At 39.8% G+C, this 20,877-nt stretch overlaps 2 protein-coding genes across 2 annotated transcripts in view; one reads left to right on the plus strand and one right to left on the minus strand.

Moving 5' to 3' along the window:
• Window positions 1-20,877, minus strand: part of LOC135105728 (sarcolemmal membrane-associated protein-like) — a 90,813-nt gene that overhangs the window by 22,689 nt on the left and 47,247 nt on the right. Inside the window, 10 exon segments of the mRNA XM_064014167.1 lie at window positions 2,479-2,622; window positions 3,448-3,682; window positions 4,196-4,331; window positions 4,691-4,833; window positions 5,213-5,308; window positions 6,559-6,706; window positions 7,272-7,338; window positions 11,082-11,229; window positions 12,787-12,852; window positions 12,854-12,928. Coding sequence (XP_063870237.1) covers window positions 2,479-2,622; window positions 3,448-3,682; window positions 4,196-4,331; window positions 4,691-4,833; window positions 5,213-5,308; window positions 6,559-6,706; window positions 7,272-7,338; window positions 11,082-11,229; window positions 12,787-12,852; window positions 12,854-12,928 — 1,258 coding nt within the window.
• LOC135106071 (tigger transposable element-derived protein 6-like) lies at window positions 8,391-9,281 on the plus strand. The gene is made up of 2 exons (XM_064014913.1): window positions 8,391-8,653; window positions 8,837-9,281. The coding sequence occupies exons 1-2, from the start codon at window positions 8,517-8,519 to the stop codon at window positions 9,279-9,281; spliced, it is 582 nt and encodes a 193-aa protein (XP_063870983.1). The 5' UTR covers window positions 8,391-8,516.

Genomic DNA, 20,877 nt, shown 5'->3' on the forward strand with positions numbered 1-20,877 from the left:
GTGCCGTGTCAGTTCAGTGTCAGCGAAATCCTGATGCTTCAGTGATGTTTGTTCACACACAATTGTACTGCCTGAAATCAGTGATTTCCAAGATGGCAAAGTTTTCAGATGTTGAATTGGCGATGATTGCTATAATTTTTGAAGAGGAAAAGGCTGAGCATAAAATGAAGAAAAGAAAGTGGGTACATGAGGTGTGGAGAAAGGAAAGTAAAGGAGAGTTTGCTTCTCTGTACAATTAGTTCATTGATGAGAGAACAAATTTTTCCAAATATGATGTTTGAGACCGGTATCCATATAATTTACCTGTGACAAATCATACAGAACAGGATGATTCCGAGCCAATTCAATAGGTAGTTTATCATGCATTCTTGTGGACAAACTCACAGCAATTGTCCAGCGTATTTGAATACTGGTGGCGAAGTTTCACGGAACAGAGATGGAACTGACACAGAGACTCAAAACACGGTACTGCACTGGGCATGTGTGAATGCCTCAGCTGAATTCAAAGTAACGATATTTTTTTTCACTGACACTGAAGGACTGAGCAGACATGACACTGATACATCACTGATGTGTGTGTGTGTGTGTATGTGTGTGTGTGTGTGAATGGGCCTTTAAGAGGGACATCTGGTTGGTAGACTTAAAAAAAATATGAAAAATATGATCTACTGTGAAAAAAATATATGGTGAGCATACACATTCCCTATTATTGCACAAAGATTTATGGCAAAATGTGCTCTACTTTCCATTTGAATCCCATTTAAATGTACTCAGCCATGTGCTTTTGTTCACATCAGAAGGGTGTGTCTTTTTTCCCTAAAAACTATAAAAAAAATTGGCAAAATCTTTAAATTTTTGGGGTGAACATGATATGGTAACACTTAAAGGGGGTTGAGTGGTGTTTCCAGTTCAATGTCTTGCTCTCAGTATCAGTGGCTTGCCAGCCTTAGTTGAGAAGGGATATGCATTACTTCTTTAGAGGCACCATGTAACTATCTCATCCTATTTTTGGCATTTCTGAGGATGTCTAGGCATACAAAGTTGAATAGGAGAGTGGTACCTTTTGAGGGAAACCTGGCAATGATGAAAAGCGTGACAGCTCTGAAACACCTAGGCTATGATAAGGTAATACCTCGCCAAAGAAGAGTGTGGGGCGGGAAACAAGAGCCACTCAAGCAAAAAATGTAACTTTTCAAAGTATTTTTTCTAATATAAAAATAGGAAGGAATGATGTAGCAATGCAGGCAATGTGATAATAAAGTGTAGTGATGACTAATAAAAGAATGATGAGTAATGCAAATATTTAGGAGTCTGTATCCCAAAACAACATTTTTGCTAATATAAATGCCTAAAACTCAGCCATTCCTTCATAGATTCCATTAAAATCTTCAGCATTGTTAGAATGGACTAAAATCTACAAATGTACACATCTGTAATATAAATTAACTATTATATATAAGAAAAATCTTAATGAAAAATAAAAATTTGCCAAAAGTTGAAATTTGAGAAAAATTTGTTCCAAAAAATTCAATGATAAGAATAAAAAAATTCAACAAGTTCAGTTAAAGATCAATAGTTTACTTACATGTGTGGCACCATATGAAAAAATATATATATATTTTTTTGAGTTTTAGGATTTTGAAAATGGGTCTTAAAAAAAAAAAATAAAAAAAATAAAAGTTTAGGAGTGTTATACATGCTATGCCCTACCATTGTGCAAAATTTTGTGTAAAACAAAGAAATAGAATGGTAAGATCCCATCATAACGGACATCCCTCTTAATGAATTAAGAATATGCTGGAAGCCTTTTTAAATAAAAATTTTGTACTATAAGCCCTCAAACATCACATCCAAATGGCTATCAGTGTCCTAAATTTCAATCACAAAACTCTAGCCTTCCTGTGTGAAGCAGATCACCACATTACTAAAGAAGCTCATCAAACAGACAATGCTGACCAGTCACAAACTCAAACACTTTGCATGTAATGGGAAAAAATGGGAAGAAATTTGCATACATGTTAGATGATGAAAAAAACTCTTAAGAATCACACACAAAGAAATCAAACACTCTATATGCCAAACCCCATAGCTCTCTGTGCTGCTGCATTATGTGAAATTCACAAAACAAATTTACTTTATATAAGAAAAATTCCATGAAATTAATATCCTGACATGTGGCATAGAAAGTTATAAAATAATAAGAGAGTCAGAAGGAATCACAGGACAAGCTCATTAGAGCATCATTGTTTAGTATAAAGACAGTGCAGTCCACAATAAAAGCTGCAGAAATGCATCACTGCAACAGTTACACTCAACAAGAAAGCCTACAGTCAATGAAAACAGAGCTCCACTCAGTTAAATTATTAAAAAACCAGCACACAGTGTTTGTTATCATTTGTATTGACAGTACAAGTGTTGCAGCACATGCACCTCACAACACATACTGATGCTGCTGCTGCCTGCTAGGCTTGTACTTACGCTTCAGCTGTGATACATTGGCTTCTGCTTGTCTCAGTTCATCTTGGGATGTCTGAAGGCGGTCTTTTAGTGTGTGGATTTCCCTCTGTGTTGTCTCCAAGGCTTGCTTCATGTCTGACGACTCTATACTCAACATGTCTAAACCTGTCAGATAACAGGTCTCTTTGTATGTCCAAGCATATGAGCAAAATTAAGTATGCTCAATTCTGCACCTAAAATATTACCATCTTCCTATATATGCCTGATGCCTGTCCCTAGAAATTCACCTCAAAGGATGGCCATGATGAAATAGTTTCCATTTAGTATTACTGTCATTGGATTCCTTCCCTGAAAGTTCCTCTCATTTTCCTTCCCCTCAGATATTCAAACATCCTATCCCCTCATATTAATCAAATTTCTCCTCTTGCACTTATGCTTACTAGAATTCTTTACCATCACATGCCCTAGAAATATTTCCACATTCCTCCTTTGCTGTCACCCTTTCACTTTACTTGTACATCAAACAAGAATATATACATTCATATATACCTCCTCCCTTTTTCATCCTCAATCAGCCTAATCTATACAGCACTTAGGTCAATCTTTGCTTCCATTCCTCTCTTCCATTCCTGATTCTCCTAAACTTTACCCTGCTATACCTTTTTTATTTATTTATTTATCTATTTTTTATAATTAGTATAGCATAATGGTCTTGTCCTTCAAACATACTTCTAATGACTTGCATTTATCTCCCAACTACCTTCAAACTCTTGGCAAGTATTTCTTTAATATTCAGGTTAACTAGATGATTTTAGTATTCCTATAGTGTGGTTTACAATAATAAGATGATTAACTTTAAGTATGTATTCCCATAATGTTTAAATCTGTGATATTTTCAATACCAAGATAAAAAATGCTTAGAAAATAACTGAAATGTTTGCATAATGAGAATGAAATATATAGTGCAACATGTAAAGCAAGACACCTTACCTGCAGGGTCTTTCAAGGGCTTCAACAGTCCACTGATCTCGCCATTCTTAATATTTTCGTACTTGGCCTTAAGGGCACTCAGCTGCTCCTTAGTGAAGTCGTTCTCTGCCGTTATGCTCTCTATCCTCGCCATCAACTTGTTCTCCTCACTAGACTTCTCTACAATCTTATTGACCATCTCCTTCTTTTCCTGCTCGTAGTTTTCCTCTGCATCTTTGAGCTGGTCCTCAGCAGCCTGTCAATCAAGCCATCATCACTACCCATGACCGACACCACTCCCCGCCTCACTACATTTTATAGACCACAACAGTGATCTATAAAATGTGAGATACTGATCTGTTGCTGCAAGTCTTTTGAGAACTTTTTGTGTTTAAGTGCCTAACAAGCATGATAGTGCCATTAATACTTGGAAGCTCTTCCTGTTATTCTGAGGATCTATATTAGTTAACACCATGGATCTGTAATGGTAAAAGTTACTTGGATGTCACATGAAAAAAATTATTTAAAAGGTGTACGTATACAACCCCTAATGAAAGTATTCCTCATAACTGTGAAATCCCTTCATCACTCAATTTCATCACTTCTGGGCTAAATAGCTTATAATTCCCATACTCCTGAAAATGGGATGACTCTCCACCTCATATTTTTCCCTGTTTTTACTGCTCTAAATGAAAACTGGAGAATACCTTCATCTTTCAGAACTCTTTCACTATTGGGATAAGAAGACTACTGGGAAGAGACTCAGCACCTTAAGTTTCTCTGTTAGCTGGATGACTTGTTCGTTCTGTGCCGCTTGCTTCTCTAAGAGGTCAGCAAGTTCTTTTTGTGAAGACTCGCAAATCTCCTTCATGTGAGACAACTCATCCTCAGAGGTGCTCAGTGTTCTGGGGGTGTGGGGGGGAAACGTGAACTTAGCATGTCACACATTTACAAACACATAATTTATTTCAAAATGTAGAAAAGTCTCTTATTTGGTACTCAAATAATCAACTCAATTACATATTTGAGGTGAGAAAACATAGAAAAGAAAATGTTTGCATTCTAAAGTAAAAGATTCTGACAATTAAAGCTGTACCTGACTTTACTGCATTTAAAGTGAGATAAAAAAAGAGTGAATAAATAAAATAAAAAAGTGAATAAATAAAATAAATAAATAAATAAATAAATAAATAAATAAATAAATAAATAAATAAATAAAATAACTAAATAAATAGAAAAGATAAATAAGGATACTATTTCTTACCTCTCTAAATCAGCAAGTTTTGCAGCAGTGTCAAGTTTCTCCTGCAGAACTCTTCTTAAGGATTCTTTGGCAGTGGTTTCATACTGACACTTTTCGTCCAGAAGCCTCCGCATCTCCTCCCTCACACTGTCCTCTGGGTAATTCTGAAGGAAAAGGAAGCATTTAGAATCCATAACAGATGGGGAATATACTGCAAAATCACATATTAACTTTTTAACAGGGAATGCAGGAAATGTTTTTTTCTGTACATATTGGCCCAAGGCCACAAAAAAGTAAAAAAAAAAAAGTGGCCAGTTTAATTCCCAACTCTTGAAATAGCTCAAGTCATAGGAAAAGGGAAACAGAAATATGCAGAGTTCCTGAGTTTCCCATTGAAATGGATGAAAGAAAGATAACAATTGAACTCTTGCACTAGTGATGTACATAGTAAGGGTGAGAGTGAGTGGAGAGTTGGAAGAATCCTATGCTTGAATTCAGCTGAAGGAGAAGTGTGTACAAATAAGAGGAGAGGCATTGCATTACCTTGGCATATGTGGTGAGTTGTGCCTCCAGGGTCTCTAACCGCTGCAGTAGCCGGTCCTCATCAATCATGGCCTTCCAGCTGTGAGTGGCAGCCTCCTGTTGGCCACACCATACACCACTTAATACACAGCACTAGCCACACTATACAACACTAACACTCAGCACTGGTACAGTGTTTAGTACTGAGCACATTACACAACTGAGTTGCTATAAAGTACATCAGTAGTTTCCAACCTTTTCAAAGTTCATACACCATTCCAGGAAGTTTTGAGAAATTCATGTACCCTCACACCTATGATGATTAATTACAAAAAATATTTCACATTTCTCTCTGGTTTTAAGACTGAAAATATATTAAAAAAAGTATTAGATCTCTATCTTAAACACAGAAAATAGCTACTCAGTCCTAAATTATTTTTATAGTACTTGAATAGTAAAACAAAATACCAGATCTCAAATCTGTGAGGTCCAAGTTGTGCTCAAGTGTAATATACTAATACATTACATATGTTTAATAGTTTAATTTTAGTTTAAATGAACTTCTAGGTGACAACTTTCTTCCTAAAATATCTTTTATACTGTGCACTCTTATATGCAATGGTCATGTCATGTATCCCATTATTTCCAGGTACTCTTTGAAAAAAATTCATTCACCCTGGTTGACTATCACTGAGCTACATGTTATGTTAATATTGCAGGGTGCTGATGTGCTGGTGTCGTCACTGCCAGGTTCTGATCATGGTCCAGGAAGGATAATGGTGGCTTACCCACTCAGATGCTTGCTTAACCAACCAAAGTAAGAGTAGTACTTATGGTAATATTTATGGGTAGGTGCAAACGTGATCAAAAGTTGAGTAACCTTCTTGTGTTAACTTTCAATGTTCTCAGTTTTTTTCTCTATCACAAGTCCTTTAATCTACTGGCAGTCTCCTTGCAATGTCTGACGAGTGATGGATTCACAGCAGATCACAGGACTGATGATTGAGGGAAAAACACCTCAGTGCATAGAGGTATTCTGTATTACTTGACTGCTGACCAAGACTGTACATGGTGACCTCAATGCTGTGGTGGCTCTGACTTCCAGTAATCACTGACTAGAGGAACACGTAACAAATTAAATATTACCAGCAACACCAAAAATATACACTTTCTTTTCATGTATAAATAGCAAGGAGTTTCCTTCTTTGTCAAGAACAGAACATAATAATTTCCTCCCCCTTGCCCCCATGTCTCCAGTTTGGTTATCTGCCTCCACATTAAAAATGGTAAATGTGATTGATACTACTTATAAGAAATGCTATGTCTTCAGGTGATTTTTTCCAGGCAAGTATTTAATTATGGTGTACCTGAGTGGAAGACACAAGGCGCTGCAGTGCAGCCAGCTTGGTTTCTATCTGCTGCTCCCTGTGCTGTGCCTCCTGCAGGTACGTCCTCAATTGGTACAGCTCCTGGGCAGTCACACTGGACACAGCACCTCCCACTGCTGTCGATGGACTGTGGGGAACGTCTCAGTATTAGCAAAGGTTCAAGGAATGATGTGGGAGAGATGTCATCAGGTATGTGTGCTTAGTTTGTAATATACACCATTAAATTGAAAATTCTAACAATATAGAAAAATTTAGTTTCAAAACAATAACTGTGTCCTAATACTGCTTCTCATTCAGGGAAGTAGGAAGTAAGGCAATGAGGCCAAAACAGATCTGTGGTAAGTTCTACCAATGCCTGCCTAAATTTGAATAAGGCTTAGTAGTTGGAAATTATTGTAATGTTACTTACTAACCCCAATGGATATGGCTTTAATTAAATAGAAAACTATGGATTGGTTGGCATCATAAAAAGGTAATGTAAACACACTGGCCTGTCTGTGCTATAAACTCATTCACACATGCTTCCTTCTTTCTCATTCTTTTTCTCTAAGAAACTGTGGAGGGTACTTGTGAAAAAAAACATTCTTACACCTCAAGCCAATCCCAAATACTATGCACATACTCTGCATATTCAAACAAAAGACTGTCCCATGTTAATACATCATAAAACTGTTGTACTGTCTTTGCCTCACCTGGCTTTGGCTTCCTGTCCATCAGGCATGTACAGCTTTAAGGTGGCTACTATACATCCGTGTGTCACTGCAGGAAGGAAGGTTGAAAGATTTACTTGTGCTGACAACTCCCATACGTATTCTATCAAGTTTTTGGTTTAAATAAAAATATCTGTGTTGAACTGAAAAAGATTTACAGTATACTCTGTTTTAGGGCTGGTAAACACACACACACACACACACACACACACACACAAAACTAAAGTCTACATTTTTTACTGCTTTATTCTCTTATGTAGGCAGCTTTCAAAGGCCACAGAGATGATGAGTCAGGCTCTCATGGGTTTTTTCCCCTTTCATGATATAGATTCCTTAAAGTATCACTAGAATAATAAAAACACTGTTGAAAACTCTAGCAACTTCCAGTAGAGTCAGCTGAATGCAATCAGGATGAAGCTCTGAAACATTTAAGAATACAGAACTGAACTGCTACTAATTCTTGGCCTTGTCAATCCCTGGTGAGGTTAGCCACTCTTAAATAAATACAGGGGTGAACTGGATAAACATAAATATCGTGATAAAAAATTTATGAACTTGACTGAGATTCTGTATTTAACCTAGTAAAGACACCCACCCACCCACCCATGCACACACACATATACAAACACACATATAGTAAAATCCCTCTCATCCGGCATTTGAGTATTCGGCAGCTTCAAGTATCCGGCACATTTTTCCCCGAGCCTTAAAATCAATAAAAAATCAATGTGTACTCATAAAATCGATTAAAATTCCCGCGCATGGCATACTTTGTCCCCTCGCCACCAGAGCGCACTGCTTCGCACCACCCGCGGCTCACTGCACTGTGTTTACTCAGTGACTCAGTCCCGTGTGTGCACTGTTTGTCGCCTGAGGCCTTCATCATGCCTAAAGTTGTAGAAAAGAGGAAGCGTATTGTGCTTACACTTAAGCAGAAGGTAGACATTTGTCGACGATTAGAGAGAGGTGAAAGCTGACAGCAACTAATGGCGGAGTATAGTGTGGGCTCATCAACTATTTATGACATTAAATCCCAAACGAAAAAGTTGCGGGATTACATGAAAGCCATTGACACCCCAATGGCAGTGGAAAATCGTCACACACTGCAGTATCATCGTGGTGAAATGATGGACAAAGTGTTATACGAGTGGTTCAGCTTGAAAAGATCAGAAGGAGTCACAATTACAGGCCCAATGCTAAGAGAAAGGGCGTGATTTAGCTAAGAAGATGGGCGAGGAAGGGGCATGCCAGTTCTCTGATGGCTGGCTCCACAGGTTCAAGGTTCGTCACGGCATAAGGAAGCTGGACATCTCGGGAGAATCAAAATCTGCCAACTTACCCTCGGCTGAAGAGTTCGTCAACAGGTAAGGAGAGAGAGAGAGAGAGAGAGAGAGAGAGAGAGAGAGAGAGAGAGAGAGAGAGAGAGAGAGAGAGAGAGAGAGAGAGAGAGAGAGAGAGAGAGAGAGAGAGAGAGAGAGAGAGAGAGAGAGAGAGAGAGCCAACCTAATTTCTTTATCTAAACCTCGTTCTGTTTTTATTTCTTATAGGTTTGTGAAGATAGTTGAGGAGCATAACCTGATGTCTGAGCAGATTTACAACGCTGATGAGACTGGCCTGTTCTACCGCTGTCTGCCAAGAACCACACTTGCAAGCGAGTCGGAGGGAGACGGGAAGGGATTCAAACAGAGCAAGGACAGGCTGACAGTTCTGTGCTGTGCTGATGATGATGATGATAATAATGAGCCTAAAGTAACTTGGGAACAGGCTGCGAAACACATAGCTGGCTTTGTCAGGTTTGCTGAGCAGTGCACATACATGTCAACCCGAGATGTTATGACCCTTCACTGCATTGAGAATGAGTTTTTGCTGCAAAGAAGGAGCTGCAAACAAGGAGACATTAGAAACTATTTTGAAGTAACTTGTAAGGAAAAAGAAGTGGGGCAAACAAGTACAGAATCTGATGATGATGATGACCCGGAGGGTGTTGAATGAGAGGTGTGGGGAGCGAAAAAGTGTCACAAACACTTGTACATTTTCATATCTTTATTGTATGCTATACATGTTGGCTAATATTGAATAAAGCAAATAAGTGTATACGTACCTTATTTTTGTAACCCATCAACTTATTTATAAGAGGAAATTATTAAAGAGAATGTTAGTACAGTAAAATCCCTCTTATCCGGCATCAACGGGACCGCTGACATGCCAGATACTTGAATATTGCCGGGTACTTGAATAGAAGTGAAATTATGTCCACAATCACCACCCTACACTCACGCATCTTACCATAACAAAGATCAGCTGATCTGATCAGCTGCTTAAGTGTAAGCACAACACGCTTCCTCTTTTCTACAACTTTAGGCATGATGGAGGCGTCAGGCACACGGTGCACACGTGGGACTGAGTCACTGAGTAAACACAGTGCAATGGGCCGCGGGTGGCGCAAAGCAGTGCACTCTAGTGGCGAGGGGACAAAGTATGCCTCGCGCGGGAATTTAATCGATTTTATGAGTACACATTGATTTTTTTATTGATTTTAAGGCTCGGGGAAAAAATGTGCCGGATACTTGAAGCTGCCGGATACTCGAATGCCGGATGAGAGGGATTTTACTGTACAGTAGTATTGTGTGTTGGTGAGTGTGAGGTGGCAGCGCGGGTGGCAACGTGCGGCACGGCGATCAGCTGATCTTTGTTACAGTAAGATGCGTGAGTGTAGGGTGGTGATTGTGGACATAATTTCACTTCTATTCAAGTATCCGGCAACTTCTGGTATCCGGCATGTCGGCGGTCCCGTTGATGCCGGATAAGAGGGATTTTACTGTACATAAATTATATGCCTGAAGGAGTAAAGAGTTACATGAGTTTATTTGCAGATGATGCAGAGTTACAAATGCTTGTTAGAAGCAACAAAGACTGAAATTCTACAAGAGGATTTGAACAAAATCTGGGACTGAAGTAAGAAATGGGAAATGGAATTTAATGTGAAAAAATGTCATGCTATGGAAATAGGAAAAGTGGAGACCAAAATGGACATATAAAATGGGAAATGAAGAAATCATACAAGTACAAGAAGAGAAAGAACTGAGAGTGACAATACAGTCAACAGTCAGAGAAGCATGTAGGAAAGATATTCAGACATACATATAGGATGGTGAGAAATATTGGAATAGCATTCCAATACATGGATAAAGATATAATGAAAAAGATAATTACCACCATGATGAGACTAAAGCTGGAATAAGTTGAATCAGTGTGGTCTCCCCACAAGAAGAAACATTTAAGAAAAACTAGAAAGGATACAAAGGATGGCAATGAAGATGGTTCCAGAACTGTAAGAATTAACATATGAAGACAGATTAAAGAAAATGAATCTGCCAACATTGGAACAAAGAAGATAGAGGGGAGATTTAATACTGATATATAAATTGTGGAATGGAGTTGGAAGAAACTGATAATGAGAAACTAATGCTAAGAGAAGTAGAAAATACCAGATTCACATGAGGCCACAGCAAAAACTAAGAAAAGGAAGATGTTTGAATAACAAAGAAATCTAGTTTCCCACAGAGAAATATAGAAGTTTGGAACAAGCTCAGTGAGGAGGTAGTACTGGCAGCAAGTGTGTACAACTTCAAGGAAAAACTGGACAAGTGTAGATATGGAGATGGGACCACACAAGTGTAGTTCAGGCCCTGTAAGTTACAACTAGGTAAATACAACTGGGTAAAGAAACACACACACACACACACACACACACACACACACACACACACACACACACACACACACACACACCTTTCCTAGAGTTCTCCATGACATCGACGCCAAACTGCACAATATCCCCTGAGCATACTTCCCGTGGTGCCGACTCCTCTGAGCCCTTGCTGAGCCGCTGGTTGTTGACGAAGGTGCCATTGCTGCTCTTGGTGTCCTGCAGGTAAAACTGTGGGATGAAAGTGAGAGAGGGAGGGGGTTAAAGGTGAGTGTCATGCTGGCTCTTGTTGCATTGGTGAAAGGAAGGTAAGAAGGATACAAGTTAAGAAAAAAATGATTGAGTATAGGTGAGGAGGAAACTGTGGAAAAGTTAAGATGACTAAGAGTTAATATCGATTAAAAATAATGAGAATTGAGTGTAGATGAGGGGAAACTGAGGGAAAATTGTGAAAAGTAAGAGATAAGAGATGAAAAAAAAAGTAAGAACTGTGTAGTAGAGGGAGGCTAAGAAGAGTAAAAAAAAGTTAAAAGAAATAAAAAAGATAAGAAATGAGTGTAGGAGAGAGAGAGAGAGAGAGAGAGAGAGAGAGAGAGAGAGAGCGAGAGAGAGAGAGAGAGAGAGGAGAGAGAGAGAGAGAGAGAGAGAGAGAGAGAGAGAGAGAGAGAGAGAGAGAGAGAGAGAGAGAGAGAGAGAGAGAGAGAGAATTTTTTGTTTTAATTTTTCCACATACATTTAGCTCTTCTGTATATAGATGAATAATACACCAACATATTCTTTACCATCTCTTCCATTGAGGCCTAACGATGAACCTTGGCAATGAGTCAAGAAGGATGTAAGTACTTCAATAAACTTCCTTAATACACTCCCTCAGAACAAAACAGAGCAACATACTACTAGGTATGCTCAGACACCATTCCAGGAGACACAAGATTTTCACCTGTCCAAATTCTCATCTTTCTGTTGCTAATTCTGTAAAATGTGATGTACCTCTTGGTTTGACTGAAAGAGGTGCTGCTGTATATATAATCAAAGACACCATTCCAGCAGACACAGTATTTCCACTTGTTTAAATTCAGATGCTTCTGTTTAACTCCATATGGCATAACATACTTCTTGGTTTTACTAAAGGAATTGCTGCAGTTACAGGCCCTGGTTATCATCATCACCAGCCTCTACAATTCCACTGCATGATGAAAAATTCCCTGCAACCTTCTCCATTCATCTGTCAGCTGCCTGTCTTTTCCAGGCCATCCATTAAAATATATTCTAATATTTCCATCTATCTTTCAGTCATCTCTAGAGCCACTCATTACTCTTACCATCCGTTTACTATAATAAGTTTGGGGCACATTCCCTGCCCACATCTATTTTTTTTTCTATGCAAGTGTAAAAGAATAGCAAAAAGGCAGTAAAAACAGTAAAAAGGCCCAATGAAGGTGCCTGTCCCCAAACAGTACCATCAAAAGGACTACTCAGAATTATGAGAAGTGTCTTCAAACCTTCCTCTTGAAAGAGTTTACATCATAGGTAGGGGGAAATAAAGAAGCAGAGAGTTCAAGTGCTTAATAGTAAAAGGGATGGAATATTGACACTACTGGTAAACTCTTACATTAAGGAGATGAAGTGCTTATAATTCAAGCAAAGGGTGCAAACTGAGACAAAAAAGAAACAACAAGAAGACAAGACCTTCAACTGCAGACTGCAAAATAGACAGCTATGTAGGTACACCAGTATACATGTATGCACACAAGGTGCCAGGTGTCTATGTGTGCACTGAGTCCTCACCTTGCCATTCTCATACCACAGGAGGGCATGGTTCCTGGAGAGCACCTTGCAGTCGAAGATGGCATTCGTTGGTGGCGGGGCCGGGCGCGGGCCCACCTGACCGACCAATCTTGACAGGTTGGTCGAGGACTAGAGTTCTTTCCTGTGCGCAGAGAAGAGACATGTGAGATGCAGGGAAGGATGTTGTCCATCACTTATAAAAAAAAAAAAAAAAAAAAAAAAAAAAAAAAAAAAAAAAACTTACATATAATAATAATAATAATAATAATAATAATAATAATAATAATAATAATAATAATATTATTATCATTACTTGTTGCAATCTTGACAGGCTAGTATTTGCTGTGTGGAGAGAAGAGACAAGAGTGAAATGTAGGGAATGGTGTTGTCTGTCATTTGAAAATACAGTACTTATTATTATTAAATTATTATTATTATTATTACTTGTTGCAATCTTGACTGGCTGGTTGAAGGCAAGAGTTTGTTCCTGTGTGCAGAGGAGAGAAACAAGTGAAATGCAGGGAGTGGTGTAGTCTGTTATTTATAGATACAGGGCATCCTATTAATATTATATGTTGTTGCTGCTATTGTTGTTCTATCAGAGTACAGAATGATCTATCAAAGGTGTGTATGTGTGTGTGTAGAGAGAGAGAGAGAGAGAGAGAGAGAGAGAGAGAGAGAGAGAGAGAGAGAGAGAGAGAGAGAGAGAGAGAGAGAGAGAGAGAGAGAGAGAGAGAGAGAGAGAGAGAGAGAGAGAGAGAGAGAGAGAGAGAGAGAGAGAGAGAGAGAGAGAGAGAGCCTGCCTTATATATCACCCTGAAGACAGACCAAAGTATTCACAGATGCATAGGAAGCATGAGGTGTGTGTGTGTGTGTGTGTGTGTGTGTGTGTGTGTGTGTGTGGAGCCCCCATCCTGCCCTCACCCCAGCGCTGCGTGGATCAGGTTACCCCAGGAACAGCAACGCATGGGCCTTGGCAGCACACCACCACCACTACTTCTGAACCCTGCTGAGGACTCAAATCCAAGTAGCAATAATAGTGTGTGTGTGTGTGTGTGTGTGTGTGTGTGTGTGTGTGTGTGTGTGTGTGTGTGTGTGTGGTGTGAGTAGAGTAGAGTAAAGAGTATCAGAGAGGAAAGATAGTGAGATAGAAAGTTAAGGTGTAGTATATCAAAGAAAGACTGAGCCAGAAAGATAGGTAATAATATGAGAGGGAAGAGGTTAGGGAAAACTTGAAGTGGCATTTGTCGACTGGAAATGAAAAAGATATATATATATATATATATATATATATATATATATATATATATATATATATAGAGAGAGAGAGAGAGAGAGAGAGAGAGAGAGAGAGAGAGAGAGAGAGAGAGAGAGAGAGAGAGAGAGAGAGAGAGAGAGAGAGAGAGAGAGAGAGAGAGAGAGAGAGAATATATATATATATATATATATATATATATATATATATATATATATATATATATATATATATATATATATATATATATATATATATATATATATATATATATATATATATATATATAGATAATAATAACGGAAATAACTTGTGTGAGTATGGCAGAGAGAAGCAATGTGTATGTGTGCTTGGTGTGAGGAAAGCAGCAAATAGATACAGTAAAGGATGATGATAAAGAGCTGAGAGTGAAAGGAAGGAAGGATGGGCATGAAGTTTTAGGTAAAGATCATGGGAAATTAATTAATAGTGGAACTGGTTTGATGTTATATCAATGTTATGTTATTTGTCTCATTATTGTTGTTATGGTGATGAGTATTACATCAGAAAACCCCAAGATGAGGTTGAGGATTTTAGAGAGAGAGAGAGAGAGAGAGAGAGAGAGAGAGAGAGAGAGAGAGAGAGAGAGAGAGAGAGAGAGAGAGAGAGAGAGAGAGAGAGAGAGAGAGATACAGGCAAGAGTAAGGATGAGGAAGTGTTTGTGGAGTGCCAACTCACTTGACCCATGAGCCCTTGAGGTCCAACAGGGAGCTCTCTCTCTCTCTCTCTCTCTCTCTCTCTCTCTCTCTCTCTCTCTCTCTCTCTCTCTCTCTCTCTCTGCGGCTTCAGAAATCAATCTTCCTTTGTATTTTTTTTGTCACAAGATTAGAAAGATGATACCAGTGCACTTCCTTCCTCCCTGTGTGTGTGTGTGTGTGTATGTGTGTACTTACAGCACAAGGAATACATAAATAGAGTACCCGAGACAGTAAACATGTTTCTCTGATCCTTTTGAAACAACAACAACAAAACTACCACTACCACCACTAATAACACAGTAGTAGTAGTGGTAGTAGTAGTAGTAGTAGTAGTAATTATAGCAGCAGCAGCATCTTGTACAACACCAAGACACTTTCTACTCCATCACCCATGCACTATGCTACTCATACCATCTCATCTTATCTCCCATCCACACCATAGCCCGCACCATCCCCTCCTGACACACATACACACCACCATCCCAGACACGTCCCGCAACACAACATCACAGAAGGCCACCATCAAACCCTAGGACGTGAGGAGTGGACATTACCCCCCTCCTCCTTCCCCCCCTCTCTCTCTCTCTCTCTCTCTCTCTCATGGGAGCGAGATGATGCTAAGTGAGCTCTTCCTCAATCTTGATAAGGGCCATTTTTCAAGGTCATACAGCATCTTGAGGAGGAGGAGGAGGTGTATTGTCTGTCTGTGTTTCTCCGTCTAGGTGCTGGTGGTTCTCTCTCTCTCTCTCTCTCTCTCTCTCTCTCTCTCTCTCTCTCTCTCTCTCTCTCTCTCTCTCTCTCTCTCTCTCTCTCTCTCTCTCTCTCACCTATAAGAGGTTTCAGATGTATCTCTTGAATTCTAAACACACCTGTCTTTCTCCTTCCATCTCCCCCTCCTCCTCCTCCTCCAGGAGACACACAACACCTGAGCTTCCTGCCAACTGCTTTATCTTTCCCTCCAGTCAGGACTCCACCCACAATCCCCCATTTCTCTCAAACTACTCCTCCTCCTGATCTATTAACTTTTTGTCCCTATACACTACCAACTCCTCCTCCTCCTCTTCCTCTCATCATATGCACTGTACAACACCCTTCACGCATCTCAAGCATGATAAAAAGAAGTTGAGTTTAATAAGCTAAGTTGGGTGGGGGTTCAAATAACACGAGGTGAATGTACATCTAGAGAGAGAGAGAGAGAGAGAGAGAGAGAGAGAGAGAGAGAGAGAGAGAGAGAGAGAGAGAGAGAGAGAGAGAGAGAGAGACGTAAGGGATGAGGAAAGACAGATTGCGTTGAGTGGCCGTGTGGGGCGGGGTGGGCATTGCTGTGTGTAGAGGTGGTGTGGAGGGAGAGTCAAGACACGCACTGGTGAACACGTGTGCTGGGGAAATACTGGGAAATAAACAAGGGAGGACAGAATATCAGGAGAGAAAAGGATACACAGGTTGAGAAACACGTAGCCATTCTTTACCATTTTGACTGGTTCTTGCTCAAATATTCTTTGCCTTTTTACTGATTCTTACTAAAAAAGCCAAATGAGATTAAATGGCAAATTATGTAAAAGTAAAAGCTAAAATAAAAAAAAGTTCACCATCATTATAATTCTGTTCAACGTTCTTGTTTACTCTTCTTTAGTATTCTGACTAATTTTTATTAATTCTTGTTGTAAAAAAAAAAAAAAAAAAAAAAAAAAAGAGGTTAGACCTAATAGTAATGTATGTACGAGTATTGAACATCATAAAAATTGTCAAGCTAACAATTAGTTTACTATTCTTTACTATTTTCACTAATAAAAAAAAGCCCCCCCTCAAAAAAGCCCAAAGAAATTAAAGACCAAATAATGAACGAGGAAATAAACAAATAAACTTAAGAGAAATATCGAAATAAAAAATAAAAATGCCACACGAAACTGAAGACCAAATAAAGAGAGTAAAGAACAGGATAAGATAAATACAGGCAAGTACACATAACTGACCAAAAAAGGAAAATGATTAGACAAAGACAAGTTAATCATCACCATTCTGTTTTAAAGTCCTTGTTTTCGCTCATGGGACAGGACGTCTTGATGAGTGTCTCCCTCGTGTTCATCCCTATCATGACCTGCACACATCGTCTGGTATTCGGTCTTCCCTCTGGTCTCCCAATGGCCAACACAACCACTTGTCCTATATCATCTATTAACCCCATAACTGCAATGGCCGTCCTTCATTGACTTCCAGAGCAGTAGAAAAATAGTTTGCGTGTAGACAGGGGAGACAAAAGAGAATAAGACTAATTTTCCTTTCTTTTAAAAATACAGAAATATTTAAGAGTTTAGTACAAAAAAAATGTGTTCACAAAATTGTTGGTTATTAAAAAAACAAAAACAAATTGTGCAGCAGATAAAGGGTTAAAACTTTCATCACATAACCGTAACTATTTTTTCCCCCCATTTTCATTATTTTCAGTACATTCACCACTCTGCCACGAATAATTAGGTACTAAAATTGAAAGAGGGACTAACTTAGGCCACCCAGCAGTAACGGGCTCACACGGACGGGGTCATGTAGTGTTAAGGATTAAGATAAGGAAGTAAAGGTCTCGACAAATAGACATACAGGACTTGTACACACATGTGGCACAGACTCAACAGTTGTCAAACCTCGCTAAGGAAAATAAGGACGTTAAATGAAGTGAAATGATGATGATGATGATGATGATGATGATGACGACGACGACAACGACAAAGGCGACGACAATGATAATGTATAAACGTAAGACAGACAACCTTGCAGCGTCATTTGCGACCACCACGTAACCAAGGCTGAGAAAAACAAACACAATGATCCCGCCTCTCAAAACAATGACGATAACAAACTGAAGGAAGATTTGCCGTGAAGGACCTAATTATTACGCTTGGGAAGGGGAGGAGGGGAGAAGAGAGGAAGACAGGGAAAGTGGGAGGGTGGAAAAGAGGAGAGGTAAACAGGGATGAGGGGAGCAGGGAAGAGGGAATATAGGATAATGGGATGAGGGAAAATGAGGGGAGAAAAAGGAGGTAATACAGGATAGGATGAGGAAGGAGAGGAAAAAGAAAACAAAAGGAAGGGATGAGGGAGAATGGGAGAGGAACACCGGGAAGGATGGAATGTAGGAAACGAGGGAGGAGAGAAGAAAACAAGAGGAGGGAACGCAGGACGGAATGAGGGAGGAAGGGAAGAAACAATGAATAGCAGGATGTATGTAGGAGTGTAATTAGTAAAATAAGGCAATACAAGAGACAGTAATCGAGACACTAATAACAAAGATAACACTGTGCCGAGTCAGTAGGGAGCTTTAAAAGACAGACGAATAACAAGATGAGGATGACAGGTGGACATAGGTACTGGAGTCATGCTTCATAGAGGGACTGCTACGTGTAGGACTGATGGCTTCTCGCAGCTTCCCTTGCCTCCCTTGTGTTCTTGTAATGATGCTACACATAATTAGAGTTTTAATACCTGTTCTAATCAAACCACAAAACAGAAAACGGGTATCTCTGTTACAGCCAAGCCACAGAACAGTACAAGGTCGCCTTTAGGTAACATTCAAAGGTGTACAGGAGTATAAGTAGCATGGGTATATGGAGAACAGAAAGAATAAGAGGTTCACTTCCTATTTTCTATACTACAAAATTGATTAATATACTCTAGTACAAAATATATATCTCTGGAAAATGCGAAGGGATTATGGGAAAGAAAATGGCTAGCAGAGAAAGGATTAGGTACCTTCATTTTAACCAAGCCACAAAACACACACACACACACAAAAAAAAAAAAAAAAAAAAAAAAAAAAAGGTAATAGCTATATTCCTTCCATTTCTCCCCCTTTACCTTTCTTTCCCCTCACTCACTCACTCCCTTCCTTCCTTCCTTCCTTGCCTCCATGCACCCACTGCCTTCATCTTTACGTTCTCCTTTTTCCCTCTCTTCTTGCCTCCGTCACCACCTTCTGAACGCCGAAAGATATGGGCAAACAGAGCACCGTGAATTGAGTAGTGCACAGGGCAAGGTGTAGAGCTAACCACTTCATTAGGAGAGAGAAAGAGAGAGAGAGGAAAATAAGTAAATAAATAAAATAAATAAATAAATAAATAAAAAATAGAGGCGTTAGTTAAGGGATGGAGAAACAGAGCACCGTGAATTAAGTACTCCACAGGTTTAAGGTGTTGAGCTAACCACTTCATTAGACAAAACAATACAGGCATTATTAGTGAAGACATGAAACGAATATATTAGCTAGTGTATTCATAGTTAATTTCTATTCTCTCCTCATCCCTCCCTCTCCTCCTTCCTCTCCTCCTCCTTTTAATCCCTTCGCAAGTTCTTAATTATTCATCTTGCTTCTTTTCTTCTTCTCATCCCCCTCCTTCACCTTCTCTTATTCCTCTCGATCCTCCTTCTCAGTGACATGCAAAAACACACTACGTATTAATAAACAATTCACGCATTAGTCCTGTGTGTGTGTGTGTGTGTGTGTGTGTGTGTGTGTGTGTGTGTGTGTGTGTGTGTGTGTGTGTGTGTGTGTGTGTGTGTGTGTGTGAGAGATCAATGGGGGGAGAAAGGAGAAGAGATGGGAAGAAAGTTAAAGGATGGGAGGGAGGGAGGGAGGGAGGGAGAGAGAGAGAGAGAGAGAGAGAGAGAGAGAGAGAGAGAGAGAGAGAGAGAGAGAGAGAGAGAGAGAGAGAGAGAGAGAGAGAGAGAGAGAGAGAGAGAGAGAGAGAGAGTCTACCTCACTCACTCACCTTGGCTCTCTGCTCCCACCACAGTCTCAAATATCAATCCTCCCAACTCTCTCTCTCTCTCTCTCTCTCTCTCTCTCTCTCTCTCTCTCTCTCTCTCTCTCTCTCTCTCCGTTCCGCATTCCTGGCGCGCTATACAATTGAGAAGCAGAGGCAAGACTTAATATTACGAACAGGTGAAAAGAAAATGACAGGTGAGGCGAAGGTAAGAACAGGTGATTGCTGCAAGAGGAGGAGGAGGAGGAGGAGGAGGGTGATAGAGACACAGATGAGAAGAGAGGAGTGATAGGAAGGGAAGGCGGGAAGAGACTGGAGAGAAAGGAGTGAGAAAACAAAGATGGAGAGAAGGAGTAAAGGGATTGGAGAGAAGGAAGGAAAAGAAAGTTTGGAGGGAAGGGAAGGAGAGGGAAGGTAGAAGAGATGAGCTGGAAGAAAAGAATGGGAAGAGAGGATGGAGGGAAAGATTGGAAGGGAGGAAGACACTGAGCAGAGGAAAGGGAGAGGGAGTGGAATGGGGGGAATGGAGTGGAGGAAATGGGGGTGGGGGTAAAGTTTCTGGCGTCAAGTTGATCAATACCGGAAAGACTAATCCTGTATTATTAATGTTGCAATGACTGACACACACACACACACACACACACACACACACACACACGAGAACCTTTACCATTCGATCAAGGTGTGTGTGTGTGTGTGTGTGTGTGTGTGTGTGTGTGTGTGTGTGTGTGTGTGTGTGTGTGTGTGTGTGTGTGTGTGTGTGTGTGTGCGTGCGTGTGACAATGATGGTTATAATAAAAATGATGATGATGATGATGATGATGATGATGATGATAATAAAATATGCTTATCAATGATGGAGAAGAAGACGAAGAAAAAGAACAACAACAACAACAAAAATCAAACTAAAAAAAAATCAAGCGACAGGAAACGGAAGAGGAAGAGGAGGAGGAGAAGAGGAGAAAGAGACAAAAACAAAGAAAACAAGAAGAAAATGATAATGAGTTTCACGGTTAGGTGGCAACAAGATAATGAAAACATGCACCATAACTCTCTCTTTCTCTCTCTCTCTCTCTCTCTCTCTCTCTCTCTCTCTCTCTCTCTCTCTCTCTCTCTCAAGGCAAGGCGGAAGAACATTAAGGGCGTGGCACACAGGTAGGGAGAGGGAGAAGGAGAGTGGGGGAGGGGAGGGAGAGAAGGGAGTAAAGGTGAGAGAGGGAGGGGAAGCCGGCAGGTGAATAGGTAAGGTGCTGGAAGGAGAGAGGGAGAGAGAAAAGGATGGAGGGAAGGGACATTTGAAGACAGGAGGAAAGGGGAAGAGAAAGTAAAGAAGGATATTATCTGT

Source organism: Scylla paramamosain, chromosome 12, assembly GCF_035594125.1.
Source record: "Scylla paramamosain isolate STU-SP2022 chromosome 12, ASM3559412v1, whole genome shotgun sequence".
Classification (NCBI taxonomy): domain Eukaryota; kingdom Metazoa; phylum Arthropoda; class Malacostraca; order Decapoda; family Portunidae; genus Scylla; species Scylla paramamosain.